General features: G+C 37.5%; 1 protein-coding gene across 3 annotated transcripts in view; it reads right to left on the bottom strand.

Annotated features, from left to right (window-relative positions):
* Positions 1 to 4,049: 4,049 nt before the first annotated feature.
* The window catches only part of tsga10 (testis specific 10), a 31,578-nt gene continuing 23,123 nt past the window's right edge, over positions 4,050 to 12,504 (bottom strand). The window contains exons 17-20 of one of the 3 annotated variants that reach the window (XM_012956461.3): positions 10,534 to 10,736; positions 9,460 to 9,564; positions 8,481 to 8,672; positions 4,050 to 5,838 (exon numbers count right to left, since the gene is read on the bottom strand). In XM_012956461.3, coding sequence (XP_012811915.1) covers positions 5,814 to 5,838; positions 8,481 to 8,672; positions 9,460 to 9,564; positions 10,534 to 10,736 — 525 coding nt within the window. In that variant the 3' untranslated portion in view covers positions 4,050 to 5,813. 3 annotated transcript variants of the gene reach the window in all.

Genomic DNA, 12,504 nt, shown 5'->3' with positions numbered 1-12,504 from the left:
TACCTTAAACCAAATCTTTTATGAAGCTGAGAAGACACAGACTGTTGCTTTTTAGCAATAAAATTATAAAAATACTTAACTGAAAAATTAAAGTTTTAAAAATCTGAAATATTTCAACTCAGGAAATATTCCTAAATCATGGAGATGCAATTATGGACAGTTGGCAACTATGGAAGTATTAAACCAAAACTCATTATATAGGACCCGTTATCCAGAATGCTCTGGACCAAGGGTATTCTGGATAAGGGGTCTTTCCGTAAGTCTCCATACCTTAAGTCATCCAATAAGGATTAATTATATCTTAGTTGTGATTAATTACAAGGTACTGTTTTATTATTACAGAGAAAAAGGAAATCAGTTTTAAAATTCTGAATTATTTGATTAAAATTGAGTCTATGGGAGACAGGCTTTCCTTAATTCGAAGCGGTCTGGATAACGGGTTTCCGTATAGGGATCCCATACCTGTACTTAATAATCCTACAAATGTAGCCTCTGGTTTAAAGGAGAAGGAAAGGCTAGTAAAGAGTTAATCTCAAGCTGTAGGCATACCTTCAGTTGTCTCAATAGTGCCCTTAAGTCTCCCCATATTTCTCCTGTTCAGAAGCCAAACAGGAAGAAAAAACGCTGAGCTGTGTAAAGAAAGTTCCCATAATGCCTCACTCCTGCACAGACACTGGGACTAAGTGAACATGCTCAGTTAGTTAGACTATGGGGGAGATTTACTAATCCACGAACGGTCCGAAGGCGTCCGAATGCGTTTTTTTCATAATGATCGGTATTTTTGTGACTTTTTTGTCGCCATCGCAACTTTTTCATATGTTCCGCAACTTTTTCGTTGTCGTCGCAACTTTTTCGAATATTTTCCGCAACTTTTTCGCCGCCGTCGCGAAAAAATCGGATTGGTTTTTCCGCCGTTTACAATCACTCAATAAGAAAAAATCGCGGCGGTGACTAAATAGTCGTGCAAAATACGATAAAGTCGCAGCGGCGACGAAAAAGTTGAGACAAATATGAAAAAGTCGCGGAATTTTCGTTTCCAATCCGAATTTTTCCCTTTCGGGATTCGGATTCGTGGATTAGTAAATCTCCCCCTATGAGTCAGCTTCCTGCTGATCAGATCCACATTCCTAAGGGGGGGGAGTGAGCTCTTAGCATTCATGAGGGAGGGGGGAGCAGGAGAGAGCAGAGAGCTGCATGTCTGTGGCACAGGAATTACAGACACAACTAATCTTTTGACAGAGAAGTCAGTGCAGCATTTCTGTGAGTGCTTATGGCTGTATTTACATAGACCTTTCTGATAAAGCTTACTTAGTTTTTACCTTTCCTTCTCCTTTAAAGTAAGTTTTATGCATATTATTAAGGCATGCAATGTGATTGGATGTTTTGCTTGCTGGTAATTTCACCAAGTTTCACACGAGCTTCACATCTTCGATAATCAGACAAGTTGGATATCAGTACTAGCTACTTTCTGAACAACTGTCTAGCATTCATATGCATTGGTACCTGTGGTGTTTCAGAACTACCTTCCAATCTGCCAAGAAAAGTGACAATATATATATTAATAAAATAGTAGCTTGTACTTGGTCCCAACTAAGATATAATTAGTCCTTATTGGAGGCAAAACAATCCTATTGGGTTCATTTAATATTAAATTATTTTTAAGTAGACTTTAAGTATGGAGATCCAAGTAATGGATGGAACAAAGCGTAAACTCTTTGATCCCTAAGCATTCTGCATAACATGTCCCATTCCTGTATATATATATGTATCTATAGTACATATATACCATAGTACCACACGCAACAGGAATACTTGTGAAAGATCAAAATTTATTGAAAATTTATTGAAAAATGTTTCGAACACCAACTGTGCACTTTCTCAAGGATAATGTATTTATATATATCCCTGACGAAGGTTCTAGTAGGGAACCGAAACGTAGGATCAATAAACCTCATCATTTGAATACTATTATTTTGCTATTTTGATTTTTTGCTGTACAAAGTCCTGTGAGTGCCGTCATTCTGCTATCCTATATATATATATATTTATATTTATATATATATAGGTCCCAAGGAGGACTGAAACATTGGATACAACTTGTTATATAATAAATCAAAGTCTTTGAGTGCACTTGGATCACAACCTTCTTGCTTTACCATGAACATGTTGTTTATAATACACCTAGTTTTCTAGTTCCTAACATGCTATGGCTTTCATGGGTGACTCAGATTTGAAGGAGTACAAAAGCCATATCCGAATTAGCACAACTGCACATGTTCAGAGTTGGTGATCCCTTGAAGGAAAAATTTCAGTGGTGTGTGAGATGCAGCCCTTCAACCCTGCTGAGCTACCCTGCTTTGCTTTCGTTCTTTCCCTGTCATCCTAGGAAGAGCAAAATTATTTTAAGAAGCTCTTATCTGTAAAAGTACAGCTGCTCAAATATAAAGGCCGCTGCAAAAGCAAATATTTGCAGCCATGGAATTTAGCCAGCTGGCTGCATGTACCAGGACTCTGGGAGAGTGGCAAGCAGCCAAAATGCCACCACTGGTAAAGGGTGCAAGAGGCTGTACAGCTGCAAATAAGGAGTGAGTAAAGTTGATAAGAGTTAAGGAGTTGATAAGATTTTTAATTAAATGGGACATTTTTTCTTTTAAAGCAAAAGGTGCAGGTTGTAAACTCACAAAGAGTTAACTTCTAATATCTTTGTTGATGAGAGGAAAAAGAAAGTAAAATCCCTGGGTTATCCCCCTCAGTGATTACAATCTTTGGACCCTGGGATGGAAAAACTCAGTGGCTCAGGGACATATTCCTATCAGTGTCACACTACTATCTTTATTCCCTTCATAGTGGTCCCTTTGGTTGCCTGTGGGTATTTCAGTTAAGAAAATGTCCTGTCTTTGCTATACTCTGCATCCTATAGTAATTTCACTTGTTTTTTAAAACTGCTATAAAACTAAATATTTCAAAATGCAAAAAATGCACTAGGTTTACCCAGTGGGGTTGGACTCTCGCCTAGCCATTGTTATAGGTATAATCCTTTTCTTTTGTTCTTGGTCCGACGTCTGGGTTTATTTCTTGAAGTTGTCCATTTTTAGGTCTGGTTAGGTTGTTGGATATTTTGGCTTTCAGTCCATGTGATCCAAGGGGACGATATCTTTTCATAGGTATCTGTTTTGTGATGAATAAGTGCTGTAAGTTTTTCCATCGTAGACATCCACTAGACTTTAGCTATTATTTCAGGGAGTTGTGGCGGTGCTGCTTTCCATTTTTTAGCTATTTTACTGGTCGCCTCTTTAAAAGAAAACAGCTTATTGGTTGTTATGGATTACTGCCACTGGGCAAACAGTGCATATTTTTACACATGGGGGATCATGTCAATTCCTTACTTTAATTTTTTATTCTTCATGTCATTTACATTTTCCCATTAACTTTCAAACGATATATACGCTATGCAGAGCTGTCAACCAACTCCATGTCATGGGGGAGATGCATGCCTCCCAACTGTCCCGATTTTCGCGGGACAGTCGCGATTTTGACAGCTCATCTCATTTCCCTTTGATCTCCTGCATGGAATGCTAAAAAAGATGCAATGTTTCTTAAGCTTAATTTAAAAAGTAGCTTTTGGCAGAGAAAAGTTAACAATCAACGCCTGTACTTAGATACAATTGTAACTAATAAGCTAAACAGGTCTCTTAGGGGAACTGAGACGTTTTTAGCAAAACTGTAATAACACATAAAGACCCCAAATGATCATTATCATACCTCCCAACATTTGAAAAATGCAAAGAGGGACAAAAATAAATGGCGTGTGTAGTGCAATCCAGGCTCTAATTACTGCCCTGCTGAGCATGCATGCAGAATTTTGGTCCATCTCCTCTAGGCTGTTTGGTCGCCAGTTATTCTGGCTTCTTCTTAAAGGATTAGAGGTTGTGGGAGGTTATAAGGAGTTGTAGCCAACCCTAAAGACATTGGCACAGGGAAAGGGTAGGGAGTAAACCTTCATTACAGCTTTTAACATTTTTTAAGGAAAAAAGATAAAGAAGATTCAGTAAAAATAAAAAGTAATGTAATTTATTAAATTCTGAGTAGTACAAAAAAAAAACCTTACTTTCCCAAACCACATTCACCAAATTTATCGAATAAATATATGCTGAATTATATCTGAAAAGCTTAACATGGAAATTCATTGCAGTAAACAATCTTTATATGTAATTTACAAAGAACACACAAAAAGGTTGTGGCACCACAAATGTTTCTGACTTGCTTGACATGAAAGGATTGACATGGTTATTTCTCAGCTATAATTTATTGCAAATATAAACTATAATGGTCTTTTGATCTCTAGAAGAAAATATTTCAGGCCATTTGTTAAAAAGGAGCACTTTTCAAATCAGCTGGACAACACCCTTTTGTAAATAAAGAGAAAACAATTTCGCCACAATGCCTCCATCACATGCTGTTAAGCAAATTTCTTTCTACAAAAACCTTTCTGAAGCACAAATAAGGGGCGTAACAGTTGGTGGACTTGGTGGGTTTCCATCTTTCACATACTGTCTCGAGGGAAAAATGCTTTCCTCAACTTGATGATGGTGGTTTAAAGGACAAGGAAAGTCTAATTCACGGTGGTGCAAGAATATGTTAGGCACCCCCCCCAATGAATTAAACTGCTGATTTTTTCCCTGGCCAGAGCTCCTTTTTTTCTCAGGGATCCATTGAGCCTATTTAGACTTGAGCATTTGCTGTACAGCACATTTCTCTGATTTTAATATACAGCATATGTGCAAGTCTAGATAGATAAAAGAGTTTCTTGGCAAATACAGGTAAGATTGAGGTGTGGGGCTTTAAGTTCAGAAAAAATTATCATGCTAACTTTTTTTCCTTCTCTTTAGACAAGCTGGTGGAAAAAAATAGCAATATAATTCTCAGGTGGCTGCTTAACATATTGGCACCCCAAGTGAAATAAGATATCACCCCATATAAATCCTGTCTCTCTATTACAGCTAAGCACACTGGTATCTTTGACTTTTGACTACAATGTAGGGTGCTCAACTTGGGATTTTTTTTAGCTTTAACTTGTTTTTAAACTCTGCAATAATCCTCTGTAAAGAAACTTTTCTATATAATAGTGATGTATGAGTTAAACCGTGTGTATTTATGTGAGTGATATTATTTTTCATAACCTTTCTTTATATAGTGCTGACATCAGCAAAACTTTAGACATTATACATTAGTCACATAAAACCCTGCCCCTGTGGTGCTTAATATCTAAGGTCCCTATCACACATATCACACATTATAATCAGTTTTATCTAACCAATTAATCTGCCTGCATGTTTTTAGAGTGAGAAGAAAATGCAGTACATGAAGGAAAACCACACTAGCACATGCAAAACACACAGGTTCCTTGCAGCTACTGCCCTGTCTGGAATGGAGCCAACAATGGCTAGTTTTGCTTTATAAGCTAATGACCCAATATACAGGGCCTAAAGTGGTGGAAAATAATGGCCAAAGACTGTTCTGATGGCGAGAGAATAAAGTTGCAATATCTAAGGAGAATATTTTCTGTGAAATTCTGCCTTGCTTGAATGACACTTGTGTCCCAGTGTAAATTATTTGCGTTTAAAATTTGCATAGCTTTTTGTAAAAATACAGGATTGTGCAAAACAAACAGTTTTTTTGGTCAGTGACAAATTAAAACAAAGTATACAGAACTCCTTGCAAATAGCTATGTATCACCTTAATACAAAGTAATAAAGCATTCCAGCCTAATCTGACTTATTAGGCTATAGTGATTTCTGTTCAATGTCCATGGGTTAAAAGTTTCGGAACATCACACTCCTACAAAACAAAAAAATAGAGTTGACACCATTTAACATGAAACACTCTACAGATACAATATATCTACTGCATTCTCAAGTTCAAAGGTAAATTTCATTGCTTGGATAGAGCGATAAGTTAACCTTTAGCTATGAATATTGTATATTATTGCATAATATTACATATTTTTTTTGCGGGGTGGTGAAGAGCAGGACAATATGGTGCTCCAAACAAGACTATACCATTTTGGCACTACAGTGTCACTTGTTACTAGAAACAGAATAAAAAACAGATTTTTTTTTTTATCTATTAAGCTCACCCCAGACTTTCCTTTCCCAAAGCCATGAGAAAAATGGCATTTTTTAACAGACATCTGTGCACAAAATAAATTAAGCTGCCTATTCACGCACCAATATTATCGTACGATAATAGGTGGATCGCAAAAGCCTTGAATATCAGTCGTCTCGTCAATCGGGCAGGACAAAAGAGTAAAGGAGCCCGAGGAAAAGCTGCGTCTAGGACTGAATCATCAGATAGAGGTAGAACTCTACCTCCATATCAGCCTGAACTTTGTGGAGGATAGGAACAATCTTTACTGGGATCAATGGTCGCAGGAAAGATTGTAACGTGTATGGCCAGCTTTAGGCTGATGGCATGATTCTGTAAAACAGCAGTTCCCATATATACCTATCCATATGTCAATACTCAGTGCAATCTTGGGCTGTTACAGGAATAGTATTATGTAGCTGAAGGTGTTTATTTGAATCTAAAAATTTTTTAAAATGTATTTTTAAACAAATCATTTGAACTAATCAATTTACTCCTGTACATGTATAAATGTCTATTAGAAGCAAGAGTTACATGTTTTATTGTGGATTGTTGCTCTGCTACATTCATCATAAGTTTAAACATTAATGGTAAGGCTAGTAACAATATAACAGAGTTGGGAATTCCCCTCAAACTGGAATTCCTGGGACCAGGTACCAAGCAAATGAGTTATTTATCTGTGACATTCTTTTATTTCAGGGCATTATCTTGATTTCTGAATACCTTTGATATTCAGAGCAAGAGAGAGCTGGACAAATTGCAGTTCTTTATTGCCATATGTAGAGCAGTAAATAATAAGACATAACAGCTTCAGACAAATGTAGTGTAACTGTGGGTGTACAATGTGAGGTAGTGCAAGCAGAATGGTAGCAGATTTCACATTAATATACTACAATCATTACTTTGAAAAAGTATCATACAAAATAGTACTTTGTAGAAATAAACAGAAAAGCAGTTTAACTGACCAGTATTTTAGTCTCATCTGAGACCCTTCTTACAATATATCTACACATAACAACACATATATATTTTTGTATGGCTGGACTAAGGAGTACAGCCTACAGAACTGATCTATGTAATGTGCATAGTGTGATAATATATTGGTGATTTAGTCAGGATCATTCACATCATTACCAATCATGGGCAAAGAAATTATGGTTCATTTATATCTGCAAATGCAGTATGCGACTTGTGCTTTTTCACGTCAGTGAGTTGTGCCCAAAACCACTTTCATTAAAAGACAAAGCATGCGCAAGCAGACCATTAAATTTATGAAAATTATCCAATCTGATAATTTCAAGAACTCCAAGTAATTATAATTGTTTTGACTTATTGGATAATTATTTTTAAGTAAAGTCTTGCTCATGCAAGGATTTATTTCCAAATAAAAGCAAAAACACTAACCAAGAAAGGAAGAGGCAAAATGATGCTGCATTTTGAAGTGTATTTAATTTAGATCATAACATCAACCTAACATCCGAAATGTAAGGCTAATGCCACACGGGACTGAGCTCGGCCTGTGGAGGCCCCAACGCTGACTTTTGTGCCTGCAGCCAGAACCATTGTGTCGGCCTGGGTGCAGGCATATGCAGGCTGATTCTGGCAATTTTCCACAGATCCCCGTGTAGCATTATCCTAAAGTTAATGCCACACAGAGCTACACGGAGCAGATTCTCAGCATGTGGATAAACACAGGCTGTGACACTTTAAGAATATGAAACTTGTGCTTGCACCTGAAAGCATGTGTGCAAGCACAAGCAGTGTATATCAGCCAGAAACTGCTCAAGTATGAAGTTTGGGACTGAATTATGCTAAGTTTGACTGCACTATGACCAAAGCAATCATGCTGGGTGCAGGCACGACTTTCAGATATTTAAAGTGGAGGGGCAGATTCTCAACCGAGCTTATCTTCAGGTTGAGAATCCAACCCATGTGGCGCTAGCCTAAGATTAACAATAAATAGTCAGCCATACATGGACTAATAATGTCAGACAGTTTAGCAGTTTACAGATAGATTGCCCAAGCACAGACTGGGTGGGGCTACTCAGTGCAGACTGTTATGCAATCCCACCAGATAACAGTCTGCCAATGCCTTTCATTTGCCTGTGAAAGAAGTGACTGTACCTGTTTCTCATTTCTTTTGACATCTACACAATCTTTGGACTAGCCAAAGAAGGAGATCATCTGAATAGACTGTTTATCACACAGCCAACATGAGTGGATTGCATTGGAACCACTTGTGTGTAACCAGCTTCACATGCTGGTTAGGTCATAGTAAAGGCCTAGATGTTTAGTCATTTATTTCTCACTTTTTTGCATAAGATTATATGGCTCACCTGTCATACCTTCTCTCTGGAGACCTGGAGATACGCTCAGGTGACCGGAAGGTTCTTTCAGGGGACTGAATTGTCCGTACAGAGGGTCGAAAGGTATATTCTGGTGAGAGTCTTGAAGGACTCAGGGACCCCCTTAAAGTAGAAGTTGCCTGGTAATCTGTTTGCCTTCGAAGCTCCTTTGCAGCAAGTTCTCTGTAAAAAAAAAACAAAAAATAAAAGATTGTTGGCATACAGCAATAGTTTTTTTCCCATCAGTTATTAACCTGCAACATTGGTTGGTCTTTTATTAACTACAGTTTATTGATAAAGCATTAATATATATTTTTCTGTAAGAAGGAAACACTGATACAGAAATGTAAGAGCTACCTGGAAGCCGTATTTTAAAGGAAGTTATAATGCAATGAATATGTTATGTGCTGAACATACATTCTGCCTATTGTTTTAATTTAAAAATATGTAAAGATCAGTTACTACATCAGTGACTGCCCCAGTGGAGTTTGGACTATGGTCATCATAAGCCAATTTTACTGTCTGCAGGTTTTGGAGCTTTTAAAAAGTGCATGTATCAGTGGTTTTATTCATTCCCCATTCAAATGAATTGGAGACTCAGGAGGGGCCAGGCAAGTGGTGGTTTCCATTAAATGCCTTTGTGGCCATTTGGAGTTTGGATTATTTTCCACCAGTGAAAAAAACATGATGTGTGATGCTAGGTTTAAGGGCACTGAGGAACTAATTTAATACAAACTGGGGAATCCAAAATAATTTCCCCCAGTTCAAACTATATTATGATTTACCAACACTTTCCAGACTGCAGGATAGAGCTTGTTAATTAATGTTTTTGCTGCTCCTGGTTGCTATAAATCCCAGCAAAAATGATGTCTGTTCTTAAATGTATATTTAATTCCCCATCTTGATTTTGTATGTTTGTAATACATCGCAAGCCAGGATATCCAATAACCAAAGGAACACATATACTTGCCTTTCAAATCGTTCAGTTGACAGTTGCCTCTTTGTCATTTCTAGTTGAGCCTCCTGCTGGTTTAACTTGTTTCTCAGCTGTGCTGCTTCCCGACTCTGGGTTCCACTAGTGTTTCACAAACAAATAAAATAATAAGAATAAGATAAATAAGAGGATAAAGCTAAAGACTGAAAAGTAATTCTGTGAAAGCAACAAGCTGCAACTTGATCAGATTGTCTAAGAAACGGAACTGTGGAAAGTAGGGCAAATTCAAATTTTAATAATAAAATATTAAGATATTCAAACTAATCCATGAGGCGAGAACAACCCCTGACACTTTTTCTTTGAATCCCCATTTTATTTTGGACTTTGTTTTTCTGACTAAAGGAATTTCTTCCCAGAATCCTGTTATGACTTATTTGCATACGTATGAAGCGGTCTCCTCAACACTTTTAGTTTGTTCGTGTATCCCCACTCCTGGCTCTACCTAAGCTGATCAGAAAACCCTGCACTACACTGATGAGCCCCAAGAAGGGCAAAACCGGTCTGTAGTTGGGAATCTGATCAGCTATTATCCTGGCTTTTGCATTAAAAACCCAGAGGGTCAGCTTTATTCTATAGGATAAACCCATGTAAATGGGACTTTTCTAAGAGCCTAAAGGAATTTCTTCCCAGAATCCTGTTATGACTTATTTTTCTGACTAAGATATACAGAGGCATAGATTTTAAAAGGCTTGGTAGCTTGAAAGTGAGATTTATAGATGTATTTACTTATTCAACCCTACAATATACTACATCATTTCCAAAAGAATACCTAAGATAGTTTAGGTAACTCTTAAAAAGCAAATATATTACTGAAGTGACACAGAAACAAAAAGGCTATGAATGTCTGTGGTTCAATAGCCTTACTCTCTGCACACTAGACATATAAGAACAAAGCAAATATTTTTGCTTTGTTCGGTCCATTTTGTCTATTCTAAAACAAAATGCAAGTTATGTTTTATAAATAAGTATTGTTTTATAGGATAATGGCTTATAACTCAGAAGGTAATACTGTGGCAAGTACTGTACAAATGGTTATAAACACTAACTTACAGTTTGGTTTCTGCCAAGGCCAGTTTGTCTCCAAGAAGCTGAAGCTCTGAGTCCAGATCTTGGGCATGTACTTGGGACTGGAATTCCTTTTCTTGGTTAGACACCAGCAATGCCTCCAAATTCTTTACTGAAATTCTTTCACTGGCAAGTTGCTTTCTGAGAAGTTCAATATCTGAGCGTGATGATTCTAATTCATCCTGAAACTAAAATTCACAGACCAATGTTTAATATAAGGAACTAGATGTGTTAGATTTAATACAGTGTGAAACCAATAAATATTTTTTGCCACAGATTCAGTTCTAAAAAAAGATATTTAAGAAATCTATTTTACCATTCATGTCTAACAAAAGTTTGCTTGTGTATAAAATATTACAAACAAAATACTTATAAGACAAGTGCTTTTCCACCATGTGACTTGGTTAAACAACAGTGTGAATCACCTGCCATAGTGCCGTTTAGAATATACAAATCATGGGGAGAGGGGAGTTAACTCTATGTGATCTTGCCTGACAAGACAAGCTCAAGAATGACAAGCATATATTATCTCTAGGGAATAATAATGTAAGTATTAATAATACTGAGACCAGTCTTTTGCTATTTATGTTATGTGACACAATTGTTTTGACAGTAGATTATCCATTTCTGTCTGGGCAGACTCCTCACCAACTCAGAATGTGAATTTAATGTTAGATGTTTTTTAGAGCAGAGATTTTTTTTTGAATATGTGTCTAGGGCCCTGTGTGGTTTCCTTTATGATTGCTCGAGCCCGAAGACTCATGCAATCATAGATCAGGCCCTTTGACTTGCTTATATAGCTGTGGAGAATGTTGTAGTTATGGTTATTTTTCAATGTTGTGTGTACTGTAATGGCCTTTTAATAGACATTTGCCCACATGGTATGCCTTTCTGTGTAAGATTTGTCTCTTGTGGTAAAGTCTGTGCTACTACTGGCAACAAATCTCCCAGCAAGCAATTCTGCTTATTGGTGGGGAAATGCCTTCCATTGGCATTTTCTTGTGAATAAGCCAAATCACTGCAAATAATTTAATTTAATGTTAGCAAAGGGGAGGGAATTTTCAGATCTGATGCCCACGTTGGCATATATTTACCCATGGGCAACAAAACTTGCCATGTGCCATTATCCTTATGGTGATTTATCTGGGTTATGTATTCCTTGGACAAAATGTTGCTAAACTGTGAAGTAGCTATAGGAGGCAAATAATGAAGCCCTGCTGTTTGAAATTTAAGGCTGAATGCTTACTTACTACCTTAGATATTAGTGGAGCTACTAAAGCATTGTAATAAGTACCTCAGAATCAAACTAACAAAAATCATATAAAGAAACAATAAAAAGATGTTTCATATATGCAAGATATCTGTGATTTCATATACAGTGACACCTCAATTTTACATACCCAGATTTTAAATTTACCCTCATGTTACACCGTTTTTTGCGTTTCCACAAAAAAACGTAAAAGTAAAATGGGTAAGCCTACATTTATCTAATGAGTGTGTACGTTTGTATGTATATATACTGTGACATGCTGACTGCCTGTACATGCAATTTTGGGGGAATTAGCAATGGTAGGCAGGCAGGCATGCAGAGGATCTGGAGCAGGTTTATTTAGGGCAAGTTCTTCCCAACAGAAACATAAGACAGTTCATCAACACACAGTTCAGGGTTGTGATATGTCCCTTCTTCAGGGTTCTCACCTTCCAGGGTTAGTTCCACTCTCTGGAACACTCAGGCTTCACATTACCTTGCTGAGCCCTCTCAGCACTCATCCATCGGGTCATAACTCCCTCTGCTCCCTGCAGTGGCAGGTGGCACCCCCAGCTCCTCTGGGAGTCCCTGACACAGGCAGCCCTCCTGCCCTGTGCCCTGCTCTGAGAGTGACCTTCACTCAGTCAAGGTTCAATTCCAATTCCCCACCCTCTCTGTAAATCATACAGCCCTTTTATTGGCTGCTC

The sequence above is a fragment of the Xenopus tropicalis genome, chromosome 2 (assembly GCF_000004195.4).
Source record: "Xenopus tropicalis strain Nigerian chromosome 2, UCB_Xtro_10.0, whole genome shotgun sequence".
Taxonomy (NCBI): domain Eukaryota; kingdom Metazoa; phylum Chordata; class Amphibia; order Anura; family Pipidae; genus Xenopus; species Xenopus tropicalis.
This window is presented reverse-complemented; position numbering and strand designations above follow the sequence as displayed.